Source organism: Bidens hawaiensis, unplaced genomic scaffold (genome assembly GCF_021521415.1).
Source record: "Bidens hawaiensis isolate Kalapana, Puna unplaced genomic scaffold, B.hawaiensis_p1.1 tig00038205_1, whole genome shotgun sequence".
NCBI lineage: Eukaryota > Viridiplantae > Streptophyta > Magnoliopsida > Asterales > Asteraceae > Bidens > Bidens hawaiensis.
This window is the reverse complement of record NW_027505537.1, coordinates 37,080-54,019: the sequence shown is the minus strand read 5'-3', so window position 1 is coordinate 54,019 and position 16,940 is coordinate 37,080. Positions and strand designations below refer to the sequence as shown.

General features: G+C 34.7%; 2 protein-coding genes and 1 pseudogene across 2 annotated transcripts; all 3 read right to left on the bottom strand.

Moving 5' to 3' along the window:
- Positions 1 to 227: 227 nt before the first annotated feature.
- On the bottom strand, positions 228 to 4,946 carry LOC143613818 (pre-mRNA-splicing factor ATP-dependent RNA helicase DEAH10-like). Its single transcript, XM_077087428.1, has 12 exons — positions 4,840 to 4,946; positions 4,696 to 4,742; positions 4,021 to 4,098; positions 3,692 to 3,911; positions 3,266 to 3,602; positions 2,277 to 2,480; positions 2,029 to 2,189; positions 1,325 to 1,510; positions 1,024 to 1,252; positions 748 to 947; positions 535 to 669; positions 228 to 452 (listed from the first exon to the last, which is right to left on the bottom strand). Exons 1-12 carry the CDS (start codon positions 4,944 to 4,946, stop codon positions 266 to 268), a joined length of 2,091 nt encoding a protein of 696 aa, XP_076943543.1. The 3' UTR covers positions 228 to 265.
- Positions 4,947 to 6,417: 1,471 nt separating this feature from the next.
- Positions 6,418 to 9,919, bottom strand: LOC143613817 (calcium-dependent protein kinase 4). The gene is made up of 7 exons (XM_077087427.1): positions 9,179 to 9,919; positions 8,796 to 8,939; positions 8,572 to 8,724; positions 8,379 to 8,494; positions 7,017 to 7,184; positions 6,707 to 6,931; positions 6,418 to 6,624 (listed from the first exon to the last, which is right to left on the bottom strand). Exons 1-7 carry the CDS (start codon positions 9,711 to 9,713, stop codon positions 6,511 to 6,513), a joined length of 1,455 nt encoding a protein of 484 aa, XP_076943542.1. The 5' UTR covers positions 9,714 to 9,919; the 3' UTR covers positions 6,418 to 6,510.
- A 2,479-nt stretch (positions 9,920 to 12,398) lies between these two features.
- LOC143613807 (homoserine kinase pseudogene) lies at positions 12,399 to 13,490 on the bottom strand (annotated as a pseudogene).
- Between the last annotated feature and the right edge of the window lie 3,450 nt (positions 13,491 to 16,940).

The window sequence follows — 16,940 nt, the reverse complement described above, 5'->3', positions numbered from 1 at the left end:
AAGGTTCGGTTTAAATTCCACCATCTGCTTGAAAGAGTCGAATCCACCACCAATCTTCACCGTCCATAATCATCTCATCCATTTCCTGATTCAACTATATAAAAACTGAACCAGAAACCAAATAACGGCAAGTGTCAGCCCCCTAAAATCTGACCAAAAAACAATACAAAATGAGTTCACCGACTGTGTGTCCTTCACCAGTCAAGATGTATGTATGGGTGCGTGCCCACCTTGTGTTTTTAACTTTTAGCATATGGTTTTAGCTCTAGTCACCCTTCAAGGCATAACACTGAGGTGCCAGCTCAGCTAGCCACAAATAATCAATTCTAGTAACATTGCGCACATAACAACGCGATGTGTGAACTAAATTGTAGAAAATTATGCACTCAGGTTTTGCACGCCATAAAATAGAATTCGGGTCAATCTGTGCAATCTGACCATTTGCCAAAACCCTGCCAATCATAAACATAATACCTGTTTATTTTTTAATTTTTAATTTAAAACACCAATTATAGTAAAATATTTATTCATCACCTGTATGTCCCATCAGGCTGCTTCAAGGCTGCATTCAAAAAATATGAAGCAGCAAGACATCGACGCAGCGGAAGCGTGTCATCTCCACATGACGATATCTTAAGTCCCATTCGTTCTACATTTTCCCGAATTTGACTACAAAAAAGAAAAATAAAATATAACTCGAATATAATGTTAATAAGAATTAAAGAATAAAGATAAAGATGAGCAAACTTGTAAACGTTGCGAGCTTGCTTTAACGAACGGCTATTAATAAAGTTATCCTTGCACCACTTTCTCAAATTTTTTTCGGCCTTTTCGTCACCATTTTCCGTTTTATTCTTTTCCAAAACCTCAACCGAAGCATGGTACACATTAAGTAAAGTCAAATGATCTCCCTCGGGACTCGAGAAAGATTTTTTAATCGTCCGTGACTGCCAAAAAACAGTTAAAATCTATTAGAAAACCAACATGACTGAAAATGAAAAAAATAAATGATATATTGCATACCTCTTCTAATTTGTCACGAGGAATATAAAAAATGGATTCCACCGAAAGCATTGACACTACGATTAACATTTCTTCCAAACAATCAAACTTGCTGGCTAAAATTAAAGCCTTTGAATCGTTTGGATCTAATGGAAGACGAGCCATTTGAAGTCTTGGATCTGATAATTTCTTTTCATCGGTTAATGCTCCTAACAAGTATAATAATTCTAGTGATTTGATCACAGTCATCCTGCAGTTGTGAAAATAATAATTACTTTTTTTTAGCTTTTGGTCTTTGCATAAAAAAGATTAAATTCTTTACCTATCGGGTTTTTCCATGAAGTCAAATCCGATTATATCATCAACACCAAGAGCAATAAGTTGCAAAATAACATTTGAAAGGTTGCATCTTTTGATTTCTGGTACTGTGGAGTCATCAAGCCTTTCAAATTGGCTTTCGGGATAAAGACGGAAGCATTTTCCGGGTCCTTCACGACCTGCACGTCCACTGCAACATTAAAAAACTTTTTTAATCACCTTATTCTTAGCACTCGTACCTATTGCTTTAACTGTAACACATAAGGCGATTATAGTTTAATGTGGCTTGGTGCTGTTTGTTTTTTAAGAGGTAAAATGTCTGCAGTCTGCGGACCACATCTGCAGACATCTATAGCAGAAGAGGTGGACCAAACCGAAGAAGACTGTTTGTTTTTTAACACGTCTGCAAACTGCTAAAATAAACAGAAATTTAAATAAACCGAATTTTTAAACATAAAAAGGGTCTTCAAACTTAAACTTTATGCAAACCTAATGGAACAAGATCTTCATTAAACCTAAACTTTCTACAAACTTTTTTCAACAAAAAACTAATGATAATTGGACAATTATGCAAACTAATTAATTAAACAAAAACTAATGATAATTCAACAAATTTCTTCAAAAAAAAAACTAATAAACATTCAACAATAATTGAATGTTTGAGCTTTTGAAGAGCTTCTAGCAAAAAACAAACACCAACTTACTTACCTTCTTTGAAGAGCTTGAGCTTTTGAAGTCTTAACAACAATCAAAGATTCAATCCCTCCGTCAGGAGAGTAACCGCGCGCTTTCACCAATCCAGGGTCAATAACATACTTGACTCCAGGTATTGTGACCGATGTTTCAGCTATGTTTGTTGCCAGTATAACCTAACAATAACACCATACAAAAATCAAATGCATGATCAACCAAGGTACAAGTATGTTTGATCATACAAAATACCACATGCATACTACCTTTCTGAATCCAGCTGGAGCAGGTGCAAAAACTTTCATTTGCTTCTCTGATGGAAGAGAAGAAAACAATTGAAATATAAGAAGTTTCTGATTGGCTTCGGGTAATTTCTTAAGATTTTCACGCACAAGACCCTCAAGACCTTCAATCTCTTCTTGACCGGTTAGGAACACAAGTATATCGCCCGGCCCTTCTTCCAAATGTATCTGAAAAGACAAAAAAATGAGGTTAAAAACTAGAGGGTAAGCAAGCCGAGCCACTCGAGATCAGCTTGCAAAAAGCTCAAATCGAGCCTGAGTATAAATGAGCATGCTATTTTTATAAAAAGTATAAACATTTTTATTCTATATAATAAGTATATAACTTTACATAATAACTACTAGAATTAATTACATGGATGGTCCTTGTGGTTTGCCATATGGCATATTTGGTCCTTAGTCCTTACCTTTCTAAAATTACACCGGTAGTCCCTGTTATCACAAATACATAACACATATGGACTATGGTACTTGGAATGAATGGAGGTTAACTTCTCTGTCAAAGTTTAATAATCGACCAAAATACCCTTGTCTTTTGAAATAAATAAGAACAATTACTAGTAATGAGAGATTCATTTTAGACTGTTCTTTTATGTATAGTATGTCCCACACTACTAATACTTGTATTTATTTTTAAAATTTTCAAATAGGTCCCACCAATTTACTAACAATTGTTCTTTATTTTACTTGGCAAGAGCATTATGGTCAATTTATATAAATTTAACAAAAAAGTTAACCTTCAACTCATAAAACCATATGAATTAAGTTTTCGTATACAGTATCCAGTAAGAACAACTAGTGTAATTCTAGATTTGTGAGAACCAAACATGCAATATGCGCAAACCACGAGAGCCATCCGTGTAATTAACTCATGTGTGTGTGTTTGTGTAAATGCATGTATATAAATAAATAGTAATTGTAAAAGAGAAAAATGAAAGACATCTAGAAATAACCTGAAATATAGTAACTAAAGCTGCATCCTGGCAATCTGTCTCGGGTTGAGCAGTGTAGAGAATATCCACAGGAAATTGCCTCCCCATCACATGAACCGCTTTTGCACCACCAAAATACTCAGAAAACCCACGCGCATCCAAACTAGCAGACATAATAATTAACTTTAACGGACTTAACCTTTTGACTTTATTAGATTCTTCATTAGAATTTTGAAATCTTTTCTTCTGTACGTCTTTAAGCAAACCTAGCAACACATCGGTTTGAACGGTCCTTTCATGAGCCTCATCAACGATTATAACCGAGTATTTTGAGAGCTTAGGGTCCAAAAGAGCTTCCCTGTTAGCATATGAAGGAAAATTATTTGAATACTATGCAAATATAAAACTAATAATGTGTTATATGACTTCAATGAGTTATATGTTAACCTTAATAGCAGTCCATCTGTCATGTACTTAATCTTGGTAGAAGCAGAGGTCATATCCTCAAACCTAATAGAGTAACCAACTTTTTGACCCAATTCAACACCGCACTCTTCAGCTACACGCTTTGCAACAGTTATTGCAGCAACACGTCTTGGCTGAGTGATTCCAATTATTCCTCCGTTTTGACATAGTCCCCCGTTATATAAATATTGGGGTAATTCTGACATAATAAAATCCACAAAATGAAAATGTTAATGTATGACAGATAACATGTGTCACATGGTGATTTATGAATAAAGCTAAATGAGAAAATTAGAAGTAAACTTACGTTGTTGTCTTCCCACTTCCGGTTTCACCAACAATTATCAAGGTATCATTTTTCCTGACCTCTTCTACAAGCCTTTTCTCAACTAAACAATATAACAAATAATCATACTAAAAAGCCTTGAAAGTGGTATAAAGAATTTGCCTTAAAGTACATAATAATTTGAAAAACAAAGAGAGCCCTAATAGTGGAGTGTGCAAGAAACCGAAAAAAGCGATCCGAAACCTAAAAAGCCAAAAATCCAAAAAAAAAAAAAAAAACCGAAACAAAAATCGAAATGAATTTCTAGATTTTTAATTTTTTTTATTTTGTATTTGAAGTAATTTATAAGAATTTAACAAACATTTAATTCAAATACTTTTGGCCAAATGCATAATAATCAATTCGTTAATTACTAGCAAAACTATTTATGCCTAAACTCATTATTTTTGGCCTAAAGCTTTCAAGCTCAAATAGCAAAAACTGAAAGCAAACCGAAACCAAAAAAACTGAAACCCGTTTCAAAAATCCAAAATCCGAAGCTTCGGTTTTTGGTTTGGTTCCAGCCCAAAACCGATCATACTGGACCCCTTAATAGAGCTAGAATACCATCAGCAAAAGGAGTTAACCACACTGTAGTCAGAGACTAGGTGATTAATAAATGTTAACTCTAATTATTAGCTCGTAATAATATCAAGTGTACCTGAAGCAATGGGTAAAGATCTTCTTTGTTGGTCAATCTTCTGTCTCCTGAAAGAACAATAATATTAATTCGATTCAATTCAATAATTAGAATGTGAAATAAATACTACATATTAAGTGCGTGTGCTTTTTTTACAAATTGAACCTGGCAAAAGAGTCAGACTTCTGTTCGCCATTGATATATTGAGGTTTGAATTGACGATGATTGTTGGAATTGAAGTTTCTTCTGTCTCCTGTAGCCATGGAAGGCATCACAGTTTATAAATAACAACACCGGCGGTGGTGGTTGTGGCGGAGAAGACGACGGCAATAGGTTTGTTTTCCGTTGGTAAGGCGTCTCTGTCTGTCTGTCTGTCTGTCTGTCTGATACTGTACTGATTAATGATCTAAGTATAAGTATAGAAACAAAACAAAAACCCTTTGGGCTATTTACCAACCGTGCTGTTTGTGTAAAGCCCAGTCCTAGGCCCAGAGTTCAAATTGTGTTTTTTAAAATCCCGGTTACGGGTTTGGCCAACAAAGTGAAAAACCGGGTTGGGGTTGGTATGGTTGGATTGTGGACCGGTTTGGTCAGGGGTTATCGGTTTTTGGCCAGGTTGGGGTCTCGAACCGGGTTTTATGCCCAAGTCTAACTTGAAGCTTGTTAAGATGTTAAGCTGAAATTGAAGTTTCACAGCTTCACCAACTACATACAGTTTGTGCCCGTTACCATGAAATGACTTCACATGAAGCTAAACGGATTGGTAATTGGAGTAAACATGTTCGAGTTATAAACAAGTCAACACACTAATGACACTATTACAAGCGTGACTAAACGGGTTCAACCCGTTTATGATGCGAGTAATACGTTTAACTTATCGTGCCAAACAGGTTAATGGATGTACTTGACACGTTTATGACTCGTTATTTTAAAATTTTTTAGTTGTATAAGTAATTAACCATGGATTGCAAGCTTTGGTAACTTATTTATTGGAGTTAATTATGTCTTTGTATATTTAATCACTAGTTTGAGACCCGTCTAGTATATGGGTAGTTCTTGAAAAGACAATATTTAATAAATAATCGATATACAAGAAACAATAAACCTATTACACACTATTAATATATAGTCGTTATACAATAGTCTTTAAAACAATTTTAAAGTAAAAGATTATTATAAATATCAAAATATTTGGAAAAAAAATAGGAAGTAAATATTAAATTAGCAAATTTTGAAGCATAAATTTTAAGAATGGTAAATATTATTTTACTATTACAAATTTGTTAAAAATGATGAGGTTTAATGTGAGAGTGACAAGTGGCAAGCATTGTAGCTTTTTATTAGAAAGTGATGTTTAGTTAAACGGGTCATGTTTGGTTCACTAGTCGTGTTATACATGCCATGCCATGTCGTATTAAACTAGTTCAGTAATAATCATCTAAAGCTCGCATTTAAAACAAGAACAATATCATATTATATAACGACCAAATTGAAAAGAGAGAGAGATTAAAAATCTATAAAATCCAAAACCATTTAAGATCTGCTCAAGACTCCATTAGCTGACTTTTTTTTTTTTTGAAATTAAACTTTCATTCACCACACCAAACGGTCTTCAAAAGAAGGACCGAAGGCAAAAAACAACCTTATAGCATATACAAAGGAGACTTACTCCAATCTTTTCAAACAATCTTCTTAAATTAGTTGACTTACTCCATTAGTTGACTGACTAATTAGTTGACTGAAGCATATTTACTTCCATGAATTATGCAAGTTAGATTACTTAAATCAAAATGTAAACAATTACATCAGGATACTAATTAAGTTACAAATAGGATGCTAATCATCCACTTGCATGCTACTGTTAAGACTTTTCCTCATCGTTCGTCTTCCGATTCCTGCATTTCCTTTTGTCATCATAGCAACGAATTCCCCGTAATCAATCCTTCCATCCTGAAACAAAACACAATATTTGTCCTCTAAATCATGTGCTTCATTCATGCATAACAAAATTCACTAAACTTGTTAAACTTACATTATCTTGATCGACTTCTTTAATAATATCCTCCACAAGAAAATCAGTCATATTATGATCCGTACACGCTTGTTGAAGTTCATCAACTGTAATATAGCCACTTCCATCCTTATCAAAATAGCGGAATGCAGAAACTAAATGCTCCTCGCGGTCCAATTTGTTGAGATGCATTGTAGCAGCTACAAACTCTCCATAGTCAATCGTGCCACTGTTATCCACATCAGCCTTAATAACCAATAATAAATTAGTTAGCTATAATATTTTAACTGTAAACATGATATTATTTTAATGCAAGAAAAACTAGTTGTACCGCATCCATAAGGTCTCGGGTCTCCGTGTCCTTTAAAGTTGAACCAAACCTTTTTAAACCCGCTTTAAGTTCATCAAACGTTATCGCACCACTGTTATCTGTATCCATTGCCTTAAACATTTCCCTTAAACCGGCTATCTCTTCTTCAGACAAGCTTTCAGCTATTACCTGACAACATACAACTAAAACACATTATGCGCACACACACAAGTATAGGAGGGCGTTTTTAGAACCGATAATATGTTGAGAATCAAGAGAAATGCATACACTTGTACATTTCGCTTCAGTAAAATTGAAAAACTAATGTTTATTCATCTCTTCCCCCTCTTTCTGTGATTTTATCTCCTCTCTCCTGAATTTTTTTTTAAATGTGCATATATATGCATTCAGATACAAGAATATTAACACTATTTTTTGAAAATAAATCTTGAAATACTGAAATCTACATGCATTTTAGTCAACTTGTATAATAAATATGACTTAATGCAGTTCTCGCTGTTCTCAACATATTGTTATAATAAGCAAGACTTAAAACATATTCTTGGTTCTCAATATATTAGAAAGGTTAAAAGCCAAAATAAAAATGAAGTTAATAATTAGAGGTAGCAATTTTGACCCATTTACTCAGTGGTTATAATGCATTTGGATATAGTATATGCCTAACGGGTCAAATCACAATAATTAGTTAGAATAGGTCAAATGGGTTGAAAATTGGTCAAAGAGTAATTTCAATGCTTACAACCACCTCCTTAACCATTTTTATTTTCAAATTATTAGTGTAATATAGTAGTTTTTTAATAACGCCCTGCTTGCGGTGCGCACATATAATGTATATATGTGTGAACCCTTGGGTGGGCAAAAGTAAAATTGCACTAATTTTGACGTTATTTTACTAATCACGTGAAAATAACGTTAAAAGTGGCGGAAGGTTAATCAGGCATCATGTGGTGGCGTTGATAGCCGAAAGACAAGGGCACATGCACCAATCAGCCGGTGTCCCGATGATTGAGTGTTATGTGTCTTATGTCCAAGGCTTGATTCAAAACTACTATCGAGCCGGGGGTCTCACCGGAAGCAGCCTCTCTATCCCTATGGGATAGAGGTAAGGCTGTCTACATCTTACCCTCCTCAGACCCTACCATAGCATTGTTATTGGTGGGATATACTGAGTACGATGATGATGATGATGATGATGATGATGATGATGAGTAGTAGTTTTTTAATACTTAATACATTAACTATTTACATAAAATGGACAAAAAGTATGTTTACGGGTCAACCCAACCCAACCCAACCCAACATGTATATATGGGATCACAGCCCGTTAAATACAATTGGTACATAATATAAACATCCACGTACCCGCAAAGCCATTTTCTTTAACTTATTCATTGCAGAAAACTGCTTCAATCTTGAAAGAACAGCCGGATCAAATGCTCTATCAGGAGCAACGCCATTTTCACATATCCATGGATGACCTGTTGCACATACCAATATCATTAACACAAATAATACAAATCTCACAAATAGTATTTACTAAAACACCAAAACATACAGAGAACTTGATGAGCAGTTAACCGTTTTGCAGGATGAGAACATAGCATCTTCTTAATAAGATCCTTTCCACTATCCGATATAAGGGGCCACGGGTCTGATTCAAAGTCTATGTGTGCCTTCAAAACAGCATCAAATATCCCTTGTTGTGTTTCTACATTTAAGTTAAGAAAAGTCAAACAAACATTCAGGAAAGTCAACATAACATGAAACATAATAACATACCGGCCCAAAATGGAGGTACACCACTTAGAAGTATATAAAGTATCACACCGGCTGTCCACACGTCTGCTTCGGGCCCGTAATGCTTCAAAAGCACCTCGGGAGCAACATAATACAGGCTACCAACCACCTTCGTGAAAATTTGACCTGAACCCGTTAGTTAGACAAGTTTGGGGACTTTTACATACAAAAGTTAATTTGTTGGCTTTTCATGTGTTCTACTTTAGTATACCAAAATTAGGTTGAGTGGCTTTTTTGTAACAAATAAGAAAGTATAGTGCTTTTCAATGATATTACCCTTATTGTTATAATTAATCATCAACCAGGATTCTTAATGAATAAACTAATAATTAACCATTAACACCATTTGTTCCTATCAAGTTCACCTGGCTTGAAGAAAACCGAGAGTCCAAAATCAATAGCCTTTAGCGAGAAATCATCGTCTTTATTAACCAACAAAAAATTCTCAGGCTTTAAATCTCTATGCATAACACCAAGAGAATGGCACGCCTCAACGACACCAACAATAATCTTGGTCAACTCAGCCGCCTTCTGTTCACTATATTGTCCCCTTTGAATAATCCTATCATATAGCTCTCCACCATTACAAAGCTCCATAACAATATGCACAAACAAAGGGTCTTCATGTGCACCCTTTATCGTGACAATGTTTTTCTGACCCGTTAAATGGTGCATTATTTGAATCTCCCTTCTGACATCCTCAACATCCTCTTTCGAAATTAATTTCCTTTTGGAGATTGACTTGCACGCGTAGTTTACACCGGTCGCATTCTCGGTGCATAAATACGTCGTACCAAATTGCCCTTGACCGAGCTTTTGACCCAATGAGTAAAGGTCACGAATGTTGGGAGTTTTGTGACCAAGGACATAGTAAGCCTGGTTGGCGTTGTGGCGGTTCATGGTGGTTTGTTTAGCAGGTTCTGATGTGGGATTTGGGTGTGAATATGGTTTTGAATAGTGTTTTTTGGTGGTTTTTTCAGGTGCACGGGTTTGAAGGTTTTTTGAATGTCTGTTATTTGGGTTGGAAGTCGACTTTCTTTCGGGTTGATTGACTTTTACTGCATTAGATCCACCACATGAATTGCCATAAAAACAATCAAGATTCTTCACAGTTTGTTTAAATATTTCAGCCTCTTCCTCATCCCATTATATTATCATGAAATTTACTGAACAACATAAGAACAATTAAATTAGCCACAGAAAATGCTCCTTGATGATATTATCATCATTCCCATATTATTAGAAATGTTTTTGAAACTAACACAAAAGGGTATGATGATGATGATGATAATAATAATAATAATAATAATAATGTTCTGAAATGAATGAAAGAATGTTCTGAAATGAATGAAAGAATGTAAACATATGCATATTGATGGGCGGAACAGTAATAAAGTACCAGGATGGATGAAGAGAAACTGACGTGACGGAAACGATGATGAATTTGATATGTTTGGATTGAAATGAAACAAAAAGTGGGATTTATGGTTGAGTTCCACTTCTTGTTTTCATCTCCCAGGTTTTTTCGTATCGTCGATTCTGATCTGGTATCGGGTATATCCATGCATTTACTTGCTAACATCTTTAAATATATTTTTGTTTTTGTTTTTATTTTTATTTTATTTATAATTTTATCGAAAATCTAACTACTATATTAAAACAATATATAATTTCAACATGGTCTTTAACTAAGTCATCCACATAGGAATACATCTCAATAATTTTTAAAATTATAATTTACACATAAGTTTTCATTTTTACAACACTACCTTGTTTTTAAAATGCTTGTAACTTACCAACTTAACTATGATGAATTGATGTTAACTTTATCGTTTTCTTAATTGGTATAGATTCACAAGATATGCTATTATGTATATTATTAAATTTAACTTTTTTGTTTTATTTTTTTAACCACCCGTGTATCATACGGGCTATATCCTAGTTATAAATATAAAAAAATGAGTGCTTGCTACTGCATTGTGTAGACAAAAAATTAGACCATTTATAATGACCGGAGAGTCTCAATCAATAGACTCAAAAATGATATAAAGGGTGATCACAGACTTAAGTATGATAAAAAGAGATTTAGTTTTCATTGGGTCAAATATAGAGAAAATTAGCGGGGCTAGATTGGGAAAGTTGGTTTTCCTTTTCATAATATTTTGTAATTTGGTGCTTTTGTAAGTTGGTGGTTGCTTCGTTTGATGAGCATCTTGTTTGTTGAATGACTTGATTGGATCGTAATAAAATTGGTTGTTCAAAAAAATTATATAAGACGCGGTTGAAGATCGATAACGTTGTTATCTCACCAAAAAAGTAGATATATGAATCAAGCGTGTTTATGGATTTATCTCATTTAAAGAATCATAATGCACAAGACATTATTGGCACCAAATGTCTGTAGAAAAAAGAAAAAGAAAATGTGCATAAAGCATATATAATGTGATTTAACAACAAAGGGCCCCTAAAGTGTTCAAAAGGTGGAGCCACAAGTGGTGAGAAGCTTCATTGTACGCAAAATGGTATAAATTTAGGAGTAGGTTTGATGGTGTGAGTTTATTGTAAAACAAATGTGTTTTGTTTCACTATTAATAAAGTTGTGATATGTGTGTATCAATAAACTGGGGCCGTTAAATAAATCTATTATTAGTAAAATCATTAAATACACAACCCATGTGTAATTCCCCATTACCAACTGGCAACTGATGTAAAAGTACATTCAATAGCTTGGATTTAAACATTTCTTAAAGAGGCAAGCTTAAAGTGTTAAAGTTCATGAACCAGGTTGGTTTTATGTTGTTATGCGAGACTTTTGTTCAATAAACGACTTAACAATATCCAAACCACCCCCTCCTCTTGTCACAACCTACATGATTGCGGATTAACAATAGATATTAGGGCGTCTAAGACAATATTAAGATCTTCTAATGTTGCACGGTTTGTTCAAGGTTCTTTATTGTCTTTGTTCTAAAACAAATGCAATTTAGACATATGTTTGTTATATTGTTTTATGAATGTTAAAACTGTTAACTCTGTAACTGTAAAATAGCTTAATTGTTGAAATGTCTTCAAAACAATATGGTATGGACTTACACATTAAAAGGTCTTCTAGCAAAAGAAAGTAGACTTCAAACCGAAATTCAGATGACATGCTACCGGTGAGAAAATAACCGGATTAACCAAAACCATAACGGTTAACCGAACCATAACCAATTAACAGAAAAAATGTAGTTCAGCTTTGGTGTGTGGCTAAACCGATAACCAAACCAATATGGTTAGCATGCAAGTAATCAAGAAACCTTGTTCAAGCTTTGATGTCCCTGATAACCAAAACAATATGAATAATTTCCCTTGCAGTTCCTATGTTCAAATACAACATAATACACACCAAGATATCACTCGTATCTTCAAGAACTTTGGCTATTTTCATGTGTGGTTGAAAGTTTAATTCGTTATCGACGAACAATGAGAGCTCAGGTACTCTGGCTCGACCCAAGTAACCGCACATAAACGGTTCAAAACCGAATCAAACCGCATTACCTCATGTTTGAAATGATATTTGTAGAAACATGATGCATCATTGTATCATTGGTAAGTATTGATAACCCTTGCACCAAGTGTATCTAAATTCTTGACCATAGCCAAAGCTTTCAACTTCCCGTCCTCCCTAAACGCCTCCGCCATCCTCTCCCCAATCTCCCTCCCCTTCCCTTCATCATCCGTCACCGCCACCACCGTGGGCCCCGACCCACTTATCGTACACCCATACGCCCCCGCCTCCATCGCAGCCTTCTTCACCGCCTCCATCCCGGGAATCAACGCCCCACGCCTCGGCTCAACCACTTTATCCGCCGACAACGCCTTCCCTAACCCCACCACATCCCCAACCAACACACCCGCCACCAATGCCGCCGCCTGGCTACAATTCCACACGTGATCCTCAACCGTTACCTCCCCCGGCAACACCGCCCTCATCCTCTTCGTTTTCGCTTCAAATTCCGGACTCACCAACACAAACCACAAACTCTTTTGCGGCGGGAACTTTAACGATACCAATTCCAACGGGTCGTAGCTTCTGATCAACACGAACCCACCCATGATCGCTGGAGCAACGTTATCCGCGTGATACCCGGATAATTTAGCTTCCGCCTCTAAAGCGGATTTCACCAAATCCGACTCGGGTAACTTGCCGCCAAACATCTCGTTGACCGCCACGGCAGCGGCGGCGGCACTGGCGGCGCTAGAACCTAATCCGCTCCGAAGAGGGAGACCGGTTTTAATGGACAGAGACATTCCCACGGACCGGATTCTGAGTTTTTTCATGACAGAGATTGCAGCGATTCCGGCACAGTTCCAATTAGGGTTTTTGCTGAGCTTATTCGGGTTATGGATGGTGGTTATTTGGGTTATGGATATTCGGCCGGGTTGGACATTGGGGTTGATGGTGAGGGTGACGTAATCGCCGATGCCGTCGATTGCGCAGCCGAGGAAGTCGAAGCCGGGTCCGAGGTTGGCGACGGTGGCCGGGGCGAATGATTCGACGGAGGTGAAAACGGGTCTGGGTTCGGGTTTGGAATGAACGGAGAGATTGCGACGAAACGACGACGGATAAGGTTTTGAGGTTGTGATTAAGTTAGTAGGGGTGGTGAATGGAGGTTGAAGATGACAGACTGCCATCTTCACTTGGTGACCGCCACCGGCGAGGGGTTTACAGGGTTTTGACGTTTGACAATGAAAAAAAAAGACTTTTTTTACCTGGTGACTTTTTTAAGTTGTTTTCAAACTCAAATCTCAAACATGTTTTTAGGTTTAGATCAAGTTATTTTTATGATGTTCACTTTATTAATTTTTTTTTTATCCTATACAAATAAATATTGATGGCCGGGTATAAATAGTATAGTTTTTGGTATGATTTTACTATTTTTAATTAGTTTATTGACTAACAAATGGTACTTAACACAGACTTTTGTATTTCAGTGTTTTGATAAGTAAAGATGTTTATGGAACTAGTTACGAGCTTATATTGGTGTCTTGGGATGATCAGGGTTGACGCCAACGCATTTTGAAGCTTAAACAAATGAAAAGAAAATCAAAATCTAGAATTTTTTCCGTTGCGACACGCGAGCCATTGAAGACTAGTCCCTCCCGATATGCGAGGGACTTAAAATGTGAAAAAGCCCTAAACCGATTATATCAGCTAGATTTAGTGACCGTTTGACATATCTTTCATACCAGCGGCTGTGGACGATCTAGGAGGCTATTTGCGTCATCCCGGAGTTCTCAGATCGTTAAAGCTTCCATTATTTCAACCGTTCAACCTATAGGCTAGCTATTCATCATGCAGGGGCAAGACTAAACAACTCGTGACCACTTCAGATATAAAGTTTACATACAACAACAACAACAGTAATGATAATTATAATAATAAAAAAAAATAATATATACATATTAAATCTTATATATATATATAAACAAAATATTTAAAAGCTCTCTGGTTGATTCCTATATTATCTAAAGCCACCAGATTGTTATATTTGTAAATGGAGGCTTCTCATGTATTTGATTCGAATTCACAGGTATGGGTCTTACCAAACCCAGATAGCCCTTAAACAGGTTATAACATCTCATTATATTAAAATTTAATCTTACCAAATATTTGACATGAAAATCCTATAAAATAGAGATATATTAAAAATTAATATCCATTTTTTAAAAATATATTATTTATAATTAAGAAATTATTTTATAGTAAAAAAATAGCGGGACATGGGTCTCAACAAACCCAGATAGCTTTTAAACGGGTTATAACATTTCATTTATTTGTGTAACCCTTTCATTATCAAACTCTATAAACTTCCTTACAAAAATAAAATTAAAATCCAAAAAAATATATAAATATTAGAAACGAAAAATGAAAACAACAAATACAGGGGATAAAACCTAGTATATATATAAACGAAACATCCATATTTTCTCTCAATTCATGAGATTGCTTTATTTGTAAATGGTGATTTCTCATGCATTTGACCCGAATTCATGGATATGGGTCTTACCAAACCCTGATAGCCATTAAACGGTTATAACATCTCATTATATTAAAAATTAATCTCATTAAAGATTTGATATGAAAATTCTATAAAATAGGATATACTAAAAATTAATATTCGTTTTCTTTAAGATATTATTTATAATTATAAAACAATTTTATAGTAAAAAAAATAAACGGGTCATGGATCTCATCAAACTCAAATAGCTTTTAAACAGGGTATAACATCTCATTTATTTGTGAAACCCTTATATCATCAAACACAAAGTATATTATTAATTTCCTTACAATAAATAAAATTAAAATACAAAAAATATATAAATATTATAAACGTAAAATGTAAAACAAACACCACCCTGTAATCAAACCCTAATTTAATTTCTTAATATGGATTTAGTTACATTAGCGATTCTTTTTTCTTTTAAGTTTAACTTAAATGAAAAGTTTCACAAAATAATATCCATATTATAACAAATGAACATAAAAGAATAAATATAAAAATTAAGTAGATAATTTATTCAAAGTTTCATTAAAAAATGAACATAACCCAACATAAATTAATCAAAATAGGTTCAAGTATATTATTAACTTCTTACAATAAATAAACTAAAATCCAAAAAAAAAAAACATTCACAATATTAGAAACGAAAAATTTAAACGAACCCCGTAATACGGGGGAGGGGGGATAAAAACTAGTGTGTATGTATGTGTGTGTGTGTGTGTATAACTTAATAGTTATTTATTTGATAATTTTAAAAAAACTAAAAATTGAAAAAAAAATTATTTGATAATTTAAAAAGACTAAGAAATGAAAAAAAATGTTAAAGAAATTAATGTGTCAAATAAAAAACGTTGAAGAAAGTAAAACTTAAGATGTGAAGTATGACAAGCAAAGAAAAGATGTTACGATTAGCCCAATCCGATTTAATCAAATTCACATATGCGTCTTATGTGGTAACACACCGAGAAGCAAAACAAGCTTTGAGTTCTAGAACTATATTTGTAACATCTCGGGAATACCCAATTCAATTTTGGGCTAAAAATGACAATTCTGAAACCTAGAGGGTTGAAAATGAAAAAAATTGGTTTTCTAGACCCATCGCGCTACGCGATGGGCATATAAACAAGATCATCGCGCTACGTGATGCAGATTTCCAGAAATTAGAAAAAAAGGGGGCGCCGCGCTACGCGACGACTGTCACACCCCGACCAAAGGCGGCGGAACATGCCGAGGTGTAACGATTGTCCATAAGCACATGACACTAATTAAAGTGACAGTATTTAATAAACTCATTTCATTTCACAACATCGAAAATGTCACATAACAATTATCCAAAAAATAACCATAAACAAGATATCACAAAATATGGCAAATTGATATTGTTCATTTTTACTAATATCCTAAGGTCTTTGATGTCGTTTCCTTCACAATCATAAATCAACCAAGATGCAAACCTGCAACATTCATAAAATAAAGTTTGTCAACACAAAGGTCGGTGAGAAATTCATAAGTTTAATCATATTAGTATATAATAAAGATAGCCACAAAACTTGCATACGAAATGATAAATAAAAGTGGTAATTTGGATAAATAGATATCGCTAAACACATTAGCGACACCTAGCTATAAGGGGATGCCAAATAGTCTAGAATTTTATAGCTATCGTTAATTGCATTACGTTAACTACACCTTGCTATAAGAGGATGCCAAATAGTCTAGGATTTTATAGTTCCACCAACCAAAAGCGATAAACACATAGGCATATAAGCATAGAACACCAAATCGAGCAATTATTTAGGTAAAGTATACAACCACGTTTGTGGTTTAAGATTCAAATATAAAGCATTTTGTTGAATAAGTATGAAATGTCACCCCCAAAATAAAAGATGGAAAATGGGGTATGAAGTACTCACCTTCAAGTAGTAAACTTGAAAGATGATAATTTGGAGATTTGTCGGAACGACGAGTTTAACGCACAATGCCTAAAAAGAAAAGAAGTCTTGAATTTAGAAAGGTTGTCTTGAAGGTCTTTAAACAAAATAAATGTTGAGAAATGTAAATAATTAAAGTTCAAGGTTTA

Bases quoted from the DNA above. Each gene is read 5' to 3' on its own strand.
- LOC143613817 (XM_077087427.1), bottom strand. From the start codon at position 9,713: ATGAACCGCCACAACGCCAACCAGGCTTACTATGTCCTTGGTCACAAA. The intron at 8,940-9,178 runs GTGAACTTGATA...TAACGGGTTCAG, and splicing joins CTCGGTTTTCTTCAAGCCAG to GTCAAATTTTCACGAAGGTG. The intron at 8,495-8,571 runs GTATGTTTTGGT...TATGTGCAACAG, and splicing joins AACTGCTCATCAAGTTCTCT to GTCATCCATGGATATGTGAA.
- LOC143613818 (XM_077087428.1), bottom strand. From the start codon at position 4,946: ATGCCTTCCATGGCTACAGGAGACAGAAGAAACTTCAATTCCAACAAT. The intron at 3,912-4,020 runs CAACGTAAGTTT...ATTTTATTATGT, and splicing joins AACCGGAAGTGGGAAGACAA to CAGAATTACCCCAATATTTA. The intron at 2,190-2,276 runs GTAGTATGCATG...TGTTATTGTTAG, and splicing joins CTCCAGCTGGATTCAGAAAG to GTTATACTGGCAACAAACAT.